The sequence below is a fragment of the Colossoma macropomum genome, unplaced genomic scaffold (assembly GCF_904425465.1).
Source record: "Colossoma macropomum unplaced genomic scaffold, Colossoma_macropomum, whole genome shotgun sequence".
In the NCBI taxonomy this organism is placed as follows: domain Eukaryota; kingdom Metazoa; phylum Chordata; class Actinopteri; order Characiformes; family Serrasalmidae; genus Colossoma; species Colossoma macropomum.
The window spans coordinates 43,816,452-43,836,158 of NW_023494805.1; the positions used below are offsets into that span (position 1 = coordinate 43,816,452).

Consider the following 19,707-nt stretch of genomic DNA (forward strand, 5'->3'; position numbering starts at 1 on the left):
AGTGAGAAGCTAACAGATCCTCCCAAACAGTATAAAGAGTAACCGCTGTCTGTGGAGAGGAGGAGCAGAGTGGAGGAGCAGAGTGGAGGAGCAGATAGGAGGAGCAGATCGGAGGAGCAGAGAGGAGGCGCAGAGAGGAGGAGCAGAGCGGAAGAGCAGAGAGGAGGAGCAGAGAGGAGGGGCAGAGAGGAGGAGCAGAGTGGAGGAGCAGAGTGGAGGAGCAGATAGGAGGAGCAGATCGGAGGAGCAGAGAGGAGGCGCAGAGAGGAGGAGCAGAGCGGAAGAGCAGAGAGGAGGGGCAGAGAGGAGGAGCAGAGAGGAGGAGCAGAGCGGAAGAGCAGAGAGGAGGAACAGAGAGGAGGGGCAGAGTGGAGGAGCAGAGAGGAGGAGCAGAGCGGAAGAGCAGAAAGGAGGAGCAGAGAGGAGGAGCAGAGAGGAGGGGCAGAGCGGAGGAGCAGAGAGGAGGAGCAGAGCGCAGTGCTGGGAACGTCTGGAATCTTCTCCCCTCGTGACTTTAATCAGTCTAATTTCTAACATCAGGTCAGGAATAAACTCAGTCCAGACAAAGCGTCCCGTTCAGGACGTCCTGCTGTTCTGCTGACCGCTGGAGGAGAACGACTCACACAGCCTGGAACCCTCCGACTGCAGACATCGGCCACAGCAGGACTGCAGGTAAACAGACTCACTTTCTGATGGAGCTTTTAATGTCCGTCATTTTATACCATCATCCTCTGTCTCAGTTTTAGTTTGATTGATTCCTTGGCTTTGTAATAAAACTGATACTTCATTATTTAATTATTTAAGCAGGACATTAAAAAACTGAATTCGTTTATTTAGTATTTACTTAGTTCCTTATTTGTCATTCATGTGAACCATTATTTAACTTGGAAAGACTTATTAAGATAAAAAAATATTTTTAAATTTTATTTTAGAAGTTAAAATTTTATTTAATTTTATACATTTCTGATATTGACATTTGTATTTTATGTTTATTCGTATCTATTTATTTAATTATTTATTTGCCAATTATTAACCATAGTTTAAGCAAAAAAGGTGAGATGAAAAAAAATCTTTATCTTGTTTTATTTTATATAATGTATATTTTATAGGGAGAAACCTCAATGAGATAAAAATGTAATTATTTTATTTAAAAGGAAAACATAAGTGAGATTTTTATAAATAATAATAATTTGTAACTGACTGTTGTTGTGATGATCTGATTGCTCCAGGTGTGGATAAGATGCAGGTGTGTTTGGTGGTTATTTTGCCCCTCCTGTGGCCCCTGATTAACGCTCAGGTGCCCCACTGGGGTCCCTGTCCCGAACCCGTCACCCAACCGGCCTTCAACTTCAAACTGGTACAGTTTACTACTCTGAATTATTCAGTAACTACTCTGAATTGTTCAGTATGTATTATGTATTATTCAGTATCTGCTGTGAAACTAATGTGTAAGTTGTGTGTTGATGTACTGAAGTGTATATGTTTGTGGATTGTGTGTTTACAGTTTATGGGCCGGTGGTTCGAGATCGCTAAACTGCCGGCTCAGTTTGAGAGAGGACGCTGCATCGAGACCAACTTCACTTTACAGTTTGACGGAACCGCTCGCGTCCTGAGCTCTGAGATCCTGTGAGTGTTAGAGAACAGAGAGTTTCCCTTCACCTTAAGCCCCATGTGGACCATCAGCCTTTTTAACACTGAAGCTACGAGGCTAATGTAGCTAACAAGTAACGGAAGCTCATTAGCATTCGCACTAACGCTGCGCTGGTGTGAGTGGATCAGACAGCAGCTCTGGTGCTGAAACTGAGGAAGCCTGTAAAGTCCAGTCTTCTATCAGTCTGTGTGACTAAAGCTGCTGTTTCCTCTCTATCGCTACAGTAAAGGGGAGGTGAGGACGATCGAGGGGACGGCAGTGGTGGAGGACAAAAAGAACCCGGCTAAACTCGGCATCAGCTTTTCATACGGTGAGAACCACACGGAACGTCAGGAACAGAGGAGCTCTGTGCTCAACCCCGTCATCACATGCGGCTAATCTGATTCAGAGTAATGAAATTATTGATTAGCGGCAGTGGTCAGTCCACACAGCGGTCAGTCCACACAGCGGTCAGTCCACACAGCAGTAAGGAACACACAGGCTCAAAAAGAAGGTCCGGGTCGATGTTTAGACCTTAATTGATCAATAATCAACATTATAAATCTGATTGGCTAAACCACGTTTGAAGCCTTTGTAAAATCTACGATATACCACATCTCTGACCGCCTCACAGCAACTGACCTCTGTATCACTGCGCCACGGCACGAAAAACCCTTCTGCTGTTAATTGACTCTAATGCTGCTCACATGGAGCACTGAGTGTACTGATGAAGTAAGAACCCGGTTCTGTTTAAACTGAGGAGCTGACAACTTATTTTCTTAACTAGAACCAGGCTGGTGAGATAGCTAACAGGCTAACAGAGAGCTAACAGGCTAACCAACTCCATCATTAATATCACAGGCTTGAATTAAACCCAGTCAAACCCAGGCTGAATCCCAAACGGCTCCTTACTCCCTAAATGAGTTAGGTGCTAACTTAGCTGTGAAAGTTTAGAGATTCCAGCCTCTACAGACAAACAGTGCATCGTTTATCGAGTGTGGATGAGTCTGAGTCCCAAATCACTGTTTCTTAGCTGTATTATTCACTGTTGGGCTGCAGGATCCAGTATTTAAACTCCTACGTAGTGCACTATGTAGGGAGCAGGGAGCCGTTTGAGATTCAGCCCCAGTGTGAGAAGAGGTGCTGTTAGCTTGGTGCTAAATAAGACTCATGATGGTGATCTGGTGACCAAAAAGTACTTATGAAGTGAAATTCTGCATTAAACTGTGCTGCGTTATCATATGTTCATTGTTGTATGACAAAAAGTTAATGACTGCAGTGAACAGCGATGGGCAACTAAACGTTCTCCTCATTCGGTGGTCAGTGGTTGCTCGGCAACGATACCGCACTCTAAAGGAACTACATTTCTTGGCGGAATACTTGTTTATGTCGATCATTATTGATAATAAATTATTTTCTGAAAAATTGTGCGTTTTATTGTATTTTACGATGGCCGCCGCTTTTAAGCAATAAGCCACTTGAGGCCGTGCGTTACAGTGATTTTACCACAGGGGTTTGACTCCACTTCCTGACGTGTCTGAGAACATCCTTCCCCTGAAAAAATCACAGTAACTCACATTATACCGATGAAGATGTGTAGTAGATGATTCACTCACATCCTCAGAAGACACACACAACGTTACACAATGTTCTTTGTGCAGTTACACATTTCCACCAGAGGGGTCTCCAAATCCACTTCCAGCTTCCTCACCGTACTGACGCTGTTCTCTGTGCTGTTTCAGTTCTGCCGTACTCGCCGTACTGGATCATCTCCACCGACTACGTCAACTCTGCGCTGGTCTACTCCTGCACCGACGTCCTGAGGCTCTTCCACGTGGACTTCGCCTGGATCCTGGGCCGCAGCCGCTCTCTGCCCGAGTCCACCATCAACCATGGCAAAGAGGTTTTCACCAAAAACAACATCGACGTGAGCCGCATGGTGGCCAGCAGGCAGCAGGGCTGCGACAAACTCCTCTGAGACTCGAGACCCTCAGGAAGCTCATCTGACATCATCCATTAAAACTCCACTCAGGAGCTGATGGAGCTTCAGCTCGGACCCCAGCGGCGCTGTAAACTACAGAATGAGCCCGGCTCTCCGTTTTACTGATTCTGCACAAATAAAAATATTAGTCCAAAAATTTCACAGAGAAAATACTTTTTTATATAATCTTTGATGTGACAGTTCAACAGTTTCCCCAAATTTGATGTCCACAGTTTGAGATCTGAGACTAATGTAGCTAACAATGGACCCCTATAGCCCACCAGTTAGCACTCTGCGGACTACACGCCTTATATCTTCTACAGTGTCATACACTTTTACACTACACAGTGAAAAACATCATCTTGCTACTGATTGTGCAAAAGTTTGAACACCTCTGGGGGTGTTTCACAAAGCAGGATTTCTCAGTTAGCCAGATCACTTAAGCCCAAAGATGAGGACTGTCCAATAGGAATGTCCCTTAGCTCTTTTCCTATTGGACAGGCTTGACTCTGGACTTAAGTTATCTGGCTAAGTGTGAAATCCTGCTTTGTGAAACGCCTCCCTGTTCTGTTCTCTGCAGAGACACATGCATATTTTAATACAGAATTACTGTTTATTTACTGAGTTTAACATATTGGGAAAAAAAAAAACATCAAATGTGGCCGGTGCAAAAGTTTATACTTTATTTTTTACCCAAATATGCAAATAAACAGAAATCATGCTCTACAATCAGCGTGTGTTCACGGTAGAGGGTGTACTAACTTATTCACACCCAGAAAATCAGCAACATGGAATTAGACCAGGGGCACCAAGACTTTTTCACAGACGTTGGCTGTGTGTATTGTGAGGTTGGCAGCGCGCCTTTATTAATAGGAGTGTAAATACAGCGCTGTGTAAAAGTCTTAGTCCCTCTGAAAAAACAATGATGCTGTTTATTTGGGCGATAAACATTTATTTGTTGATAAAAACACTAACGTCACAATAAACATAAACAAACAACCCACTGTGGGTGTTCTGTGTGAGTGTGTTGTCTTAACCCCGCCCCCATTTCCCAAATCTCTCCTGCAGAGAATTCTGAGATTCACTGAATCGTTTCCTAAAGAATTAATGCTGAACTTGAATTAATGAACCCACACCAGAATAAACACGAATAAACAGGAGCTCAGTGATGAACCGTGATTATCAGAGCTCGGCGTGCGGTTCTGACCAGAAATGTCCAAACTCAGTTGTGAACACGTCAACGTGACATATTTTCACGTGTGTGAAAAATAACATGAAGTGGGTCAGTTCTGAGGAGAAGGTGATCTGTGAGGAATGGACTGTCCAGTATTTACTGTTACCATCAAACACCCTCCTTATCTAATCAATACTTTACTAATAAATCAAATCAGACTAAACTGAACAAACCCGTGTGAAGGTCAGGAAGCTGCAGATCATCACTGTCCTTAAAAAACAAGCATTCCCACTTTTGCTATTTTTATTTTTCTGCACATTTTAAGTTCAGCTACTGTTCTTTACATTGTGTGAAAATTTCATGATGACTGGACTGAAAGAAATGCTGCAAAACTGCTTCAGATAAAACTTCTTTTCATGAACTTAAACTGACAGTAAAGAACGTTTTCACCTTCTCCCAGAAAGTGTCCGTGTTTGAGACGCTTGTCTTTCTTTGGACGGTGACGATATAACTTCACACATATTCTGATTACTTATGTATGTTTACTGTAAAGTTCTAGTGTTTTTACTGTTCAACACACTCACTGTGCAGATCTTCACTGGTATATTTACTACAGTAACACAGACAGACAGGCAGGCAGACAGACAGACAGACAGACCTCTGTTTATTACCTCATTATCAGCTCATTAACTAAACTGAAATCAGGAGTTTGTGAGATGAGAATAAGTCACAGCACTAACTGCCCTCATGTGAGTCTGAGTGTGTGCAGGCCTGCAGGCCGGATCTCTCGTAATCACTGTGCAGTACAGCGACACCATGTGGCTGTACTGAGGACTGCAGGCTGGTTAGTGATCCAGCACCTTCTGCCCTCACATCACTATAAAATATCTTCACACTGCTTAACACAGCTTTAACAGTCTGACCCCATTCAGCGTTTAGTGTCTGCAGATTAACGGCTGAAGAGTATCTGACACATGAACTTTAATTATGGTTTAAATTACTGGGGTGAAACTGAGCTCAAGAAAGAAGACAGTAGTAAATCTGAAGAGAACCGGATGGATAAATTCTCTAATTTCAGATGAGATAATCTGTATTTGTGTACGAGCTGAAAGTGGGACTACAGATGAAACAAAACGGGCAGCAGGCAGAATTTAAGAATTTTATAAGCGCCAATGCGCACAACGGTGTGCAAACGTTCCTGGTCAAAATATGTTTTGTTTATCAAAAGTGAAAAAAAAAACAAAAAAAAACAAGACCTATATAATGTGCCATAACTTCTGCACAGGCCATATTTCAAGTTTTATAAATATATTTTTCTGCCTCAGTATGTAAAACAAACATTAGTTGTATATTAAATGTGCAGTTCTGTGTCTGTAGAGGATGTGTTAACTTATTCACACTCAGAAAATCAAAAAACGTGGAACTTGGGGTGTTAAAACTTGCCTGATCAGCGATCCAGATTTTGTAACAAGCGTAATTCGCTAATGAACTGAAACTTTGAACTGAATGAGAATTTTTCATATTTAGTGGCATTAAAGTAATTCAGTCAGAACCATAAACTTTCTATAAAAATACTCTTAACAAGCTTCTGTTCTCTACACGGCCGAGCACAGATGAAACTGAACCAGTACACATCGTTTCAGGACCTTTATTTCAGTATTTCAGGAGTTAAACAGGACAGAATATGAAATATAAAGCACTGCGTGAATATTATGCTGAGAGCAGCGCAGAGCGTCAGTGATTCAGCACAAGAACAATAACAGAAACACAAAGAACAGTTTATTTCTATTCACTCTACGCTTTATGGGCTGTAGTTGTCTGTATAGGAAAGCGATGTGATGAAGTTGGAGATCCTCGGCTCTTCAGCGGAACTGCAGGGAGCTGATCCGCAGACCAATCACCTCCTTACCGATCTCCGTTACCTGGGAGACGGATAAAAATTACAATTAAAATATAAAGGGATTCAACGAGAGACATTTCAGACAAGAACATTAAAGCTGGGCGTCACTACACGACTTAATATCTTAACAGATTTCTAAACGGAGAGAATCACACACTGAACATCAGTCTTCTCGTCTTTTTGTTGTGAGGCGCTCAGACTGGACGACATAGCAAAGAGAGAATAATCTCTGTGTTTAGGCTACGAGTAAGAACTCAAACTCCCAGAATTCCTCAGATCACACGACACACAGAGCTGAACTCACTGGGCCTGTTTGTGCTTTTGTGTGTAATAAACTGGGGATGAATCTGTGGTGATGAACACTGATATCGCAGTGAGAGCTGGAGAAATATTTCACTGCACACTGGCAGCTGAGCTGAAACTGTAAAGACAGTGACCTGATCTGGATCATTATAAACATTATAAAGTGATATCGGCTCTTATCTGCCTGTGTTCATACTCAGCTCCTCTGTCTCAGCTGTTCAGGCTCGTCTCTTCTCCTTTCTCTCCGCTCTTCCAGCTCTCTGATTGGCTGTTTGAAGATTCATCATTCATTCATTGAGTTCATCTCTGACCATCTGTCACTTCATGGTGACTGTGGCTCCTGTTTTCAGCTATGTGATGGATTTATTCGTGTCCTGTTCCCGCCCCCGGCTAGCTGGCTAACCCTCTATTACACGATGCCACCAAGCGAGAAGCTTAGCATGAGGTTAGGTTTTTCTATATGCAAATGAGCTCGTCTCTGATTTTACACAGTCTAATATGGTGTCTTAACTCTGTACTCCACCAGAGGGCAGTGCAGAGCTGCGGTTTATGGCTTAAACCGCCGCACCACTCAGGACACCTGTGAGTCCGTGTTTAAAGATAACAGTGACTCCAGATAAGCCCCGCCCTCCTGGCGACTACTGACCTGTGTGACCCTGCAGACCTGGCCTTTGTACGTGGGGCAGTAACAGGCGCCGGACAGCGGGCACTTCTCCACGGGCCGTCCGCGGTACAGCGGGGTGAAAGAGGCTGCGCAGAGGTCAAAGGGGTTATGGGGGTCGTAGTTCAGCTGGTGGGCGTCGGTCAGCGTCTTCTCACACGCCGCCAAGATCTTACGCGTCTGTGGAGGAGAAGGAGGTGTCAGAGTTTCCATGGTGACGACCAGTTTCAGGAAGTTTACATAAATAAATATAGAAATAAATGAATTCACGTGTCTACGTGTTAATAAAGCTAATAAGCCAGCATTAATAAAGTCAGTAAGCCATTTAAGTCAGTATTAAAGTTCATAATGAAGTGAATAAGCCGAGTAAGTTAGGATTTTCCTATTTTAAATCGCTGAGTTAATGAACCCATGCATTAATAAAGTTGTTTATTGAGCATCAATTAAAAAATAAGCTGCCATTAATAATCTTGAGGAATCTTTTAAATTACAACTGATAATGAGCCAATTAAGCTTTAATAATGCAAATTAATAAGCCTATGCATTAAAGGTGCAGTGTGTAAGATTTAGGGGGGTCTATTATCAGAAATGGAACATAGTATGTAATACACAGAACCATGTGTTCATTACTGTATAATCAGCTGTAATTATGAATCATTATCTTCTCGTTATCTTAGAATGAGCCCTTCATATCTACATAGGCAGCAGCTCCTCTTACAACAGAAGCTGCCACCGCCATGTTTCTACAGCAGCTCAGAACGGACAAACCAAACACTGACTCTAGAGGGCGCCTTTCACACTCCTACACTGCAGCAGCAGCTTGAATTTGGTGGCGCTGTAGCTCCGGTTGGAAGACGTACACACTTAAAATAGATGGTTCCTCAAGGGTTCTTTAGTGAAGAAAACTCTCAAACACTCAAAGAACCCTTTGCATGATTAAAGCATTTTTCAGAGTGATGGAGAATGACATGTAGATTGTTCTATATAGAGCCTTTCTGACAAAGGTTCTATATGGCACCCAAAAGGGTTCTATTGTTTTGGGTGCTATACAGAACCCTTTTCAAAAAGGTTCTATAGAAAAGCCTGTGCTTTACTAAAGAATCCTTGAAGAACCATAATTTTTTAAGAGTGTAGAAACAAGAAGAATCAGTAGATGCTGCTGGTGCTGCTGACCTTTTCGTGCTATGAAAAGCTTGAGAACCCAAATTTTGGCAAATGGAGGATCAAACATATTATTTAACACAAAAAAGGGAGGGAGGGTGAATCGTCACCATCAAAGAAGAGAAAACATGAAGGAAAACGAAATCAGGACAGACGTCGTCAGAAAACCTGACGGCCACCGTAGGTTCTACAACACGCTTGGAAAGGGAGGGATGAGGGAGGAGGATTCAGCTGGGTGCAATGTGCAACCTCACCACTAGATGCCACTAAGTCTTACACACTGCACCTTTATTAAAGTATCTATTAATAAAGTTAATGACTCTATGCTGCCTGAGTACTGACTGGACAGGAAGCTGTAAAACATTCTGAACTGTTTTCTGAAATATTACTGGGTGTGTCTCAAAACCTAGTGAGCTCTACACAGACAGCATTTTACGTCACAATATGCTCTCCCGACAGAAGGCTGTCCCAATTCTTAGACATCTCAAACATGCTGCCTACTGAGGTCTCTGATTTTGGCCCAATATCGAGAGGGCATTGGATGTTTCCTCAGCCGCTGAGGCAATCCCACGATGCAGCGCGGGGCAGCTTTTGTGTGATGGCAGAAGCGCTTCACCAAGCAGCGACGTCATCTTCAAATGTAAGTTATTCTGATTTTCTGGGGTTTTTATCTGTTTTCTAGTCATAAAGGTGCACAAATAGCCTATAGTTTCCAAGTTTGACCACAACTATTGTCTATTTTGCTGTTTCATTCAGAGCAAATACAATTAAAATCACTATATAAACCGCCAGAGCAGATCCATGTTGGCTAAATGTGATTCTGATGGCTGAGGTAAGTGAACGCCGGTCTCGTGCAGTGGGCGGGAACAAGCGGCGGCGTCACTGCTGTCTAACTAGAGCGTCTCATTTATCTGCCTTATAAGGAGAGATGACGGTTGGAACGCTGCCTACTTAGACAGCTGCCTATGAGAGCTCACCAGGTTTTGAGACACACCTCTCAATGTGCCTGTAGTGAAGATGCACTGATCAAAATATAACAGAACTCTCTCTCACCTGCTGTGCTACTTCAGGTTTGGGTCCGAGCTCGAGGAGGCGTCGTGCGAATCCTGCGGCTGTTTTAAAGTTTTTGAGTTTGAAGAAGAGATTGAGCGCCGTGCGCAACACCAGCACCATGTGCACCGGCTGCAGGTTACAGTGGGTGAAGTACGCCGCCATCTACAGGACACACAGGGAAGAACAGCGTTATTTAACATGACGTACCACACACACACACACACACACACACACACACACACACACACACACACACACACACAGCTTTATAGCTCAGATCTCAGTAAAGTGCTGAACAGGCACAGCTCAGACACTTATAACGTTCATTTCTGATCTCCCACTGCGACGCTCAGTACCTCACACAGCCTCTTCTGCTGCTCCAGAGTGTCTTTGGGCAGCTTCTTCCGCTCTGTTTCCATCGTGAGACCCACTATGTACTCTCTGCAGATGGTGATCAACTGCTGAGCCTGAAAAACAACAACAAACAAACACCAAATAAACAAAAACATTTCTACTTAAATAATACAGTGGAGCAATATCGCCCCCTATAGTGTATTACAGTCTGTCAGAGTGACTGTGTGGATCATATGAACATTATAGAGCTTTTTAAATGAAACAGTAGAAGCCATATCGCCCCCTACACTTCCTGTAGTGTATTACAGTCTGTCAGAGTGACTGTGTGGATCATATGAACATTATAGAGGCTTTTTTAAGTAAATTAAATCTTCAATCTACTTTATGAATTAATAACTGTGTAAAAACTGACCTCTGCGATCTCCTGTTTGTTGTCCACCACCAGAAGGGGCACTGACAATAGAATAGCTCTAAAGCGCTCCACAGCCTCCTCGAAACGTCCAGCTGTGGTCATCTGGTAGCACTGCTGCAGGCGGGCGATGAGGTCGGCGAGGCGCAGGCCCACTGCCGGCAGACCGGCCTTCATCCCGCTGTCCTTCCAGTTCCTCTGAGGGTGACCCTGCAGGCAGGGCAGCGACGGCAGCCCCAGGTAACACGTCCTGCCGCGGGAGAACGTCTGCAGGAACAGCTGCTTATACGGACCAAACTGGACCACACCCACCTGATCATGGAGTAACTGCAGGAGAGAGAAAGGCACAGACATAAGACAGGGTTCAATACTGTGACAGCACACACATAAAAAAAAAACCCACAATCTAATAAAACCAGGGCTGGATGTTTAATTACAGTTCATTTCTCCTTTTCTTTCAATACTGAAAATAACCAACCACAGTTTGACTGAAATAGATTTATCACTTCATCCTCCAGGCCTCGAGGGCCTCCTGGGTTTGTTTGATCTTTACCCTCATGGCTGTCTCGAAGGATCCAGCGAGCAGGTGGTCAACAGGCAGCTGGGAGTTATTACACCACATCTGGGTGGGGCTAACACCTTTAGTGGGTGGGACAAAGAAGCCTTCTCCTTCAGCTCCTCCCCCTCCACCAGCAGGCACATCCTATTGGTCCACACAACACAATATGCTTTTTAAATAATGTCAAACTAACTCACATGTAAAACTGGCACATTTCCAGAATCTGCTTTTATCTTTAATATGTTAAGTTTTCCCAAAACACCAAAGAAAACATGCTCATTAATAACACTGAAAAGCCAGGTGTGTCTAAACCTCTGAATGCAGTGTAAAAGTGTAATTGTGAGTAAAGTTGTCGTACCAGTTCTGGGGGCAGGTCCAGGTCCTCTTCCACCTCCCAGCCTCCTCCCTCCTCCTTCCCCACACCGACTTCATCACCCAGACCGTCCTGAGCATCCATGAAACCATCTGCACCATCAGAGAGACGAGTTAACATCACAGCAGCAGAACCACAATCCTAATCCAGTATGAATCTGCAGTGTGTGTAGTTTTACAGTAATAATTGTGGAGCGATTTTAATCCAGTATGAATCTGCAGTGTGAGTGTTGTGAGAGACTGACCATCGTCCAGGTGAAGTTCAGCATCCTCTCCCCAGCCTTCTCCTCCAGGAGCGTCCATGTCCAGATCAGCCGCCATCTGACCGGCCCTTCCTGTAAGAGTAAACAAATAAGTTTATTGGCACAGGCTTTAATCATGATCTGAGCTCTTTACTAATCTGAAGCCTCTAATAAATGATGAAAATAATGTTATTTTAATTTATACTCCAGCAGCTGTAGTTAAACAGCGCTTTCTTGACTGATCTGATCGTCAGTTCTCAATTATCACACTTCTTGAATGAAGAGTCTTAATGTAAATACTGTAGCTCAGGGGGCGGAGCTCAAAGCTAACTGATATATGGGTCGAGCTCCAGTATTTATTATTTATTTCTGTTCATCAAAGAGGAGATGATGGTTGTGACGGCTGCTATGCTAGAAGCTATCTTAGAAGGCTCCATCAAAGCAAAGCTCCACACTGACCCTTGGCTGCGATGGCTCCCTCGAAGAAGCCCTTGGAGACGGTCAGCAGGGGCCAGTTAGTGTCCAACGGGTTGATTGGGGGAGGAGGCTGCAGCAGCTGGGCGTTCGGGTCCACCTCCGGGATCTACATCATAAACCGCAGAGCGGTCAGCGTTCTGGGTGTTTAAGAGTGAGTGTGGATGTAAACAAGCTGGTAATCAGATCTTACCATCTCCTTCTCTAGGTCAAAGGTCTCCTTCAGGGCCTCGGCCTCCTCGTCCATGCCGTGCGTGGCAGCGGTCAGATACGCCAGAGACTCTGGACACACAGACGGTTACAAACATCAACATCACAGCAAACACTGGAATCTTAACGAGCCAGAAAATCATTTTCAAGATCTGCAGCGTCTCCATTTGTGAGCAGTTCACCGTGTTTCAGGTCTTCAGAGCTTAAAAAAGCAGTTTCTCATATTAGCAACATTTCGGCCTCATTTTGAGAAGTGTTTTCTGGAATTATCTCGCTTCAAGCATTACAGTGTTGACTGAAGACTGTTTTAAGGACATTTTTGTTTATTTAAAAGCAGAGTTTCTCTTGTGCTGAGTCTAAAAGGTTCTCACTTAAAGAAATTTTGTTTCTATGGTTTTAAGAAAATGCAAAAAGCAAGGCTCATATGCTAGTTTTAGCTAGTTTTAACATCATTAGATTATGACGTCAAATCAGTGTTACTTAAATCTGACCACAATGCCTTAAAACAATGAAATATGTACTGATTTTATAATAAGAAAAAAGATCTTGTGCTGTAAATGATCTTATGTTGAGAGACCTTATTATGTAAACTTTTCTCACCATGTTGGCAGGTAATTTTGCTTAATTTAAGTAACTAATTTCTTGATTTGGTTTTGTCTTATTTTAGGACTAAATTCTTTCCTCAGTGCACGATTCACTACACACCAATCAGTCAAGACATGCTTCCTTAGTTTTGGCACTGGACTGTAATTTGGCGAACAGCTAACTCAGCTATTACTTACCTTAGTCACAGTAAATTCACTCACATTCAGCAAGAACGATAATGCTTTCACAATAAGAGTCCTATAATATTATTAGTATTAGTAGTAGTTGAGGTTTGTGGAGACAGAAGAATAAACACTGACTAAGATGATTAAAACTATACTCATTAAAAAAAAAAAGGGCAGCACCAAATGGGTTCTGCTATTGTCACGATGTCAAGCTTGTAATAATAGAGAAACCCTTTTCTGTGCTATGTAGCACCTCATAAAGATTCTATACAGAACCATCTTTCGCACATTCTTCAGTCTGAAGAACAATTTCACAATGCAAAAAACCCTTTAAGCATGCAAAGGTTTCCTTGAGTGCTAACGGTTCTATATAGAATCATTTTCTTTACTCAAGAACCCTTGAAGATCCATCCTTTTTTTAAGAGCGATATAAAAATGGGACGCTTTGGGATGTTTAAACCGATTCCCCTGTTTGTAGACCACCTGGCTAGTGGCCCCCAGGTAATCTAAGTCTGACCCCTGGTGTAGTGTGTATACAGTGTGTATAGTGTGTATATAATGTGTATAGTGTGTGTAGAGTGTGTGTGTGTGTGTTACTCACTCTGCCCGCAGTTTTTGAGGATGCGCACTCTCTCGCTGACGTCTCCCAGGTACAGAGCGGCCTGATAGTGACCACTCATATCCTTCCTGATCTCAGCTACAACACAGAGCACAGCACACGGGTTACAACTCACACAAACGAGACAGCCAGAGATGCATAATCAGCTTTACACAGCACCGCATTCTGAACACAACCATGATGACAGTGCACGCTGCAATCTAAACCCTGCAGAAAGGGGGCGCTACATCGGTCATTAACCCACAAATGCTGAACAAGAGGAGTGCGCTTTCTGACAGACTGTAATACACTACAGGAAGTGCTCCATGACGCTCCACCCGCCACTCACCGATCTTCATCATCTTCCTCAGCTTGGCCAGGTTTCCGGTGATCAGGTACAGGAAGGTGAGCTTGTCGAAGTTCTTGGTTCTCTGGTAGCACATCTCCACCACCTGGTGGTGACCCTGCAGCAGCGCAGCCTCGCCCAGACGCTCCCAGCAGCTCCGCTCATCCAGGGCCTTCGCAGCCTCCAGCGCCACCTGCAGTGCAAGACGACACTTTCATTTTACAAAAAAAGCCCCTCATTCTTTTAATTTCTTTATTGTGCTAAACTTCTCGTCTTCTTTAGGATTTCAAAACTACAACAAAGATGCTTCATGAATTACTATTATTTTCTTATTATACTATTATTATTATAAATGTTAATAAAGAGCAGTCAGTAATGTACTTTAATTTCTGAATTATTCAGATTTGAACTGCACTTATCTAAAAGCCATGACATAGAGGCCCCAAAACTATTTGGACACTAAACTTTTTTGGCAAACTTTTTGTGATCAAAAGATTTTTATATTATTTTAACTGCCCTGAACAGTAAACATTACAGAACCATGTACTTTGCCAGGGCCTGCCAAAAGGGGTGGTGGTGATGGTGGAGGGGGAGGTGTAATAGAAATAATAATATGAAAAAAATAAAAAATAAACTATATAGTTTACACAAAGGGTCAAGTTTTTAAAGTTAAATAAAAAGATATTAAGAAAAACTAAGATTAAAAAACGTCTTGGTGTAAAACATGAGAAACAGTGGCAGACTTCAGTGAAGTTCTTTGAGTTTTTTCCATGTGAAAACGTCTGCGGCTGTGTTCCTCACAGTGCTGTCACTGAACTCGTGTTCACTGGTGGGAAGTGTACAAAGATATTTTTGATGCAAAGCTGCTGATGTATGCAAACAAACTGCTGAAACCGTAACAATCAGCCACCTTTTGAAAGAATCCTCAACACAGCTTTAAATGTGGCTCAAATGTCCGAATACTTTTGGGGGCCGCTGTGTGAGCTGATGTGCTGTGACTCACCTCGATGTTGCCGCACTCCAGAGCCAGGCTGAAGCGAGTCTTCTCATCCTTCACGAAGTGCAGCGCCACCTCTGGGTAGCCCTTCTTCTGCAGGTAGGCGATGATGGACTGTCCCACCAGCTTAGCGTTACGCACCATGTGCAGTACCTGAGGGATTATGGGTAACGGAGAGGTCACCAATGGTGCCATAAAGAGCATTTATATTACATTATGGCCAGTGCTGACATTTTACTGACGCTAAAACAAACACAAAAATGTAAAAAAGTACATAAAGTGATGTAATGTTATTACGTATCCACATAGTTAATTATATATTAACATTTTCCATAATATAGTTAAAGCAACCATCTTAAGTCCAGACTTGAGGAGGTGAATTTGACCGAAGCAGGCGTCACTGACCTCCTCGTACTTGCGGTTGACGAGGGCGAGTTTAAAGCGGTACTCTGTGGGGTCGATGTTGAGGACGCGGGGTCGGCACTCGCGGTCCAGACAGTACACGCTGTTCCCCCTCACACGCGTCACGTAGATGGGCAGGTCCAGCGTGCGGATTATACCGTGATCACTGCAGGAGGGAACAGAGAACCACTATTCATTCACGCTGTTATTCCGTCTAAAGAGGTTCCATTTAAGATCTGGGCACATCAGAGAGCTCATATTCTACCTTTCCCTTGCATGACTTACTTCTCAAGGTCTGCTTGCGCTTGTGTGAGTGTGAGATACAATCTTTAAAAAGGATGGTTCCTCAAAGGGTTCTTTAGCAAAAGAACATGGTTCACTCCAAGAACACTTTGCATGACTACGGGGTTCTTTGCATCATGAAATGGTTCTTAAGAATGTGCTGTAGATGGTTCTACACAGAATCTTTATGAAAAGCGTTCTATACAGCTCAATACAGTCAAGTTTGTAACGATAGAAGAACCATTTAGGATGCTATATAGAACTCTTCTCAAAAAGATTCTATACAGAACCATCTACAGCACATTCTTAAGAACCATTTCATGATGCAAAGGACCCTGTAATCATGCAAATGGTTCTCTGAGTGTTCATGGTTCTATACAGAACCACTGTCTTTGCTAAAGAACCCTTGATGAAAAACAGTTATAATTCATTTTAATGTGCCTCTGCCTTCAACAGGCTGTTTTTGTTACTGTGCCTTTAAGACATATGCAAATGAGCCCTTTTCCGACTGGCTGCTGGGCTAAATGGCTGGTCATATCCAAACTTGTTAATGGATCTGACATCACAACCATCATGTACTAAAAAATGGGCTGAATTTGCAGCTTAGTTTCCATATGTGGACTTCGGTTATATGGACTGAAGAATGAACTTATTTTAAACAGAAAAACGTAAGGAACACTCAGTTTTCCATGATATGAGCCCTTTAATCGAACACCCTGTCGCAGAGCTGCTGTGGTCAGTGTAGTACGAGAGGGCGTGTGAGCGGCGCTGGCCGTCTTACCCAGAGGTCAGAGCGTATTTGATGTGGTTGGAGGTGGTGTAGATGAACACTCCGCTCTCGTCCCACGCCCCACTCTTCACACGGATGTTCTCGTGGATGTTACACAGACTCTCCAACTTCCTGTTGCAGATCATGATGGCTGTGGAGTTACAGACAAATATCAATAGATATTAAGATTATTATAATTATTATTGTCATTATAATTATTATTAGAAAAGTTGAATTAGGCCTAAGGGACATAATTACCAAAATCTAATGTTTTTTGATATCAATAATACCTATTTGAGGTAAACTGATGTCATTCTATTTCTCAATCAGTATCAGCAGGAAAGGCTAGAACTGTGAGCAGATGCTACTTCAGTACACTAGGTGGTGCTGTGTGTCTTTTACTGTCTAGGCGAGAAGTCTAGCTATTCACTCATAACAGCACAAACCAGCAGGACAGTTAGAGTTACTTTCCATTATATTATTCAAAAGCACTATAAAAAACATTTAAGCTTGTTTCTAAAATTATGACATAACTGAACATGTGTGTAAATATATAACTTGTTTACATAGAGTTGCCTATTTTTGGCTAGTTTTTTATTCAATTTACATTCAAAATGCTATTCAGATTTATAATTAGGAAATGTATATGTTGGTAAGTATCAATACTGAAAGATTTGGAAAGTTATACTGGAGAAAAACAACACTGTTCTATGTAACGTCCACAGTGTGCAGTGTAGTGGCTGTAGCTGCAGTACCGTGTTTGGCCAGCAGGGCGACGTGGCTGGTGTCTGCACTCCACACCACATATTTGACTTTGGCGATCTTAACGGTGGCGAGCGATCGCTTCTGCTGGACGTCGAACAGCGTGACTCCGTCAGCGTCCCGCAGCAGCAGAGAACCCGTTCCAGCGTAGAAGATCTCCTCACAGCTCGGAACCTGCACCTTCTTCACGATCTCGTTCTTCAGGTTCTTTATCAGCAGCTGAGGAGAGCGAGTGGCGATTGATTAAGATTATGTTCAACAAAATAAGTGCTTATTTTTTGGCTTGGGCCATTTTTGAACACAAAAGAACACAAAATCTGTCTCGAATTTTATTCCAGAGATGAAGACGGTCAGTGCTTAAAATATGGATGGGAAAGCTCATAACACTCAACATGGTGTCTGTTTTTGGAGAAAGTCCTGCCCCTCAATAAAAAAAGAGCCAATCAGATTTACGGTTAAGCCGCCCTCATTGACGAGCTCTGTGCAAGCGCAGTGGCGCATTACTGAGCCAAACGCTACAAACTACTCACATGATATTTATCACATTTTATCAGGGACTTCAAACCTGTTTTTTTGTCCTACAGTTTCAAGTACTTTGTTTTCAAGTTTTGTGGTTGGTATAGTGTAGTGGGTATCACCTCTGCCTTCTACGCTGTAGACTGGGGTTCAATCACCCACCTGGGTAAACACCCTACACTATACCAATAAGAGTCCCTGGGCAAGACTCCTAACACTGCCTTCACCTACCTGTGTCAAATGATCAAACTGTAAGTCGCTCTGGATTAGAGCGTCTGTTAAACGCTGTAAATGTAAAGGTATTTTGGTTTTTCCCCCATTCAGAGAGAGAGAGCAGTCTGGGCTTGTATGGGTGGAAATAACAGCCCGACAGTGTTGCAAAGACGGCCGCTGAGTGAACAGACTTTCCTTCAAGGACTTCATTTAATTTATTCCTTTATTCCTTCATCTATTTATTATTATTGTTCTGTAAAGCTGATTTGTGACAACGCCTGTTGTAAAAAGCACTATAAGCCGTTTACGTTGTGTGAACATTTCACAATGAATGGACCAACAGAAAAGCTCCTCAACACTGCCTTTACATTATTTTACATTAAGAGCAAAAAAAGTTTTAACGTTCTTCTGAGAAGTTTCCACTTTATGACAACATGCAAATGAGCTCTGTTCTGATTGGGTGGGGCTAAACTGCTGTAGCCTGAATAGGCAGATCTATAAATGTGTCAGTTTTTGTGACATCAAAACTGCAACCAACTCCAAACAGGCTGTTGTTGCAGTGCAGTGTCCGTATCCGCGTGCAGTGAGGAGCAAAACTTTAACAGTGTTTATATTCAACATTTCTATAATATGAGTCCTATAAGCTAAACGTCAACATGTGGGTTCACACTTCAGTTCATCTGAAAAAGCAGTAAAGCAGCCTCACCGAGTGCATGCGGTCCAGAACGGCAAAGCGGTTCCTGGCCACCCAAACTGCGGTCAGTCCTGAGGAGCGCTTCCCCTCCGGAGCTACACAGGAAAACAGGATCAATAAAAATTAATATTAATTAATAATTTCAACTAATAATTAGCAGTGCGGGAGGAGAAGAGGCGGGAAGAATAAACGATTCGTCTTGAATAATTGATGCATCGTTATTCTTTCTTGAAAGATTCTGGCTCAATTCAGAAAACAACGATCTCATGTTTATTCAGAAACTAGATACGTTATAAAGCAGGTTAATTTGATGCAGCTCAGCATGGAGGAGGGAAAATACAGGGTTTCTGTAGTGCAAACATTCACAGACCGGTCACAATATTCATGGAAATAAAAATAAAAGGCTGGAAACTTCGCTCTTATATAATTTTATAAGCATGTAGAACTTTTTGAAATTTATCAAAAATAAAAACAGCTGAAAAGGGTTCTATTCAGCACCAAAAAGGGTTCTGCTATTAGCAGTACAACAGGTATAATTTCAGCACAACAGCAGAACCCTTTTTGGTGCTGTATAGAACCACATACAACACATTTTGCATCAATCTGAAGAACTATTTCCCCATGTAGAGAACCATCTAAGCATGGAATGGTTTTACATAAAGCTCATAGTTCTAAATAGAACCAATCCTTTTACTAAAGAACCTTGACAACTAGAGTGAATAACAAACACTACTAAATGACATACAGGAAAAAATATAATCTAGGATACACAAACTTCTACAGAAGATAGAGGTTCTTAAAAGGTGAGATGCAGTGAGATTTATCGAGAACTGTTTAATGATCGCATCGCGGCACCGAGAGATTCCCAGAAGAGT

General features: G+C 42.7%; 2 protein-coding genes across 3 annotated transcripts in view; one reads left to right on the forward strand and one right to left on the reverse strand.

The window, feature by feature from the left end:
- Nucleotides 1-419: 419 nt before the first annotated feature.
- apoda.1 (apolipoprotein Da, duplicate 1) lies at nucleotides 420-4,614 on the forward strand. The gene is made up of 5 exons (XM_036597179.1): nucleotides 420-672; nucleotides 1,230-1,357; nucleotides 1,505-1,626; nucleotides 1,876-1,961; nucleotides 3,373-4,614. Exons 2-5 carry the CDS (start codon nucleotides 1,241-1,243, stop codon nucleotides 3,606-3,608), a joined length of 561 nt encoding a protein of 186 aa, XP_036453072.1. The 5' UTR covers nucleotides 420-672; nucleotides 1,230-1,240; the 3' UTR covers nucleotides 3,609-4,614.
- A 1,803-nt stretch (nucleotides 4,615-6,417) lies between these two features.
- Nucleotides 6,418-19,707, reverse strand: part of copa (COPI coat complex subunit alpha) — a 28,357-nt gene continuing 15,067 nt past the window's right edge. For both annotated transcript variants that reach the window (XM_036596082.1, XM_036596083.1), the window contains 17 exons: nucleotides 18,845-18,927; nucleotides 17,403-17,628; nucleotides 16,660-16,798; nucleotides 15,600-15,762; nucleotides 15,201-15,347; nucleotides 14,201-14,390; nucleotides 13,855-13,950; nucleotides 12,467-12,555; nucleotides 12,259-12,382; nucleotides 11,803-11,892; nucleotides 11,544-11,650; nucleotides 11,180-11,329; nucleotides 10,630-10,953; nucleotides 10,220-10,330; nucleotides 9,864-10,025; nucleotides 7,635-7,829; nucleotides 6,418-6,707 (listed from right to left, as the gene is read on the reverse strand). In XM_036596082.1, the coding sequence (XP_036451975.1) occupies nucleotides 6,648-6,707; nucleotides 7,635-7,829; nucleotides 9,864-10,025; nucleotides 10,220-10,330; nucleotides 10,630-10,953; nucleotides 11,180-11,329; nucleotides 11,544-11,650; nucleotides 11,803-11,892; nucleotides 12,259-12,382; nucleotides 12,467-12,555; nucleotides 13,855-13,950; nucleotides 14,201-14,390; nucleotides 15,201-15,347; nucleotides 15,600-15,762; nucleotides 16,660-16,798; nucleotides 17,403-17,628; nucleotides 18,845-18,927 (2,456 nt within the window). In that variant the 3' untranslated portion in view covers nucleotides 6,418-6,647. The remainder of the gene's footprint in view (nucleotides 6,708-7,634; nucleotides 7,830-9,863; nucleotides 10,026-10,219; nucleotides 10,331-10,629; nucleotides 10,954-11,179; nucleotides 11,330-11,543; nucleotides 11,651-11,802; nucleotides 11,893-12,258; nucleotides 12,383-12,466; nucleotides 12,556-13,854; nucleotides 13,951-14,200; nucleotides 14,391-15,200; nucleotides 15,348-15,599; nucleotides 15,763-16,659; nucleotides 16,799-17,402; nucleotides 17,629-18,844; nucleotides 18,928-19,707) is intronic.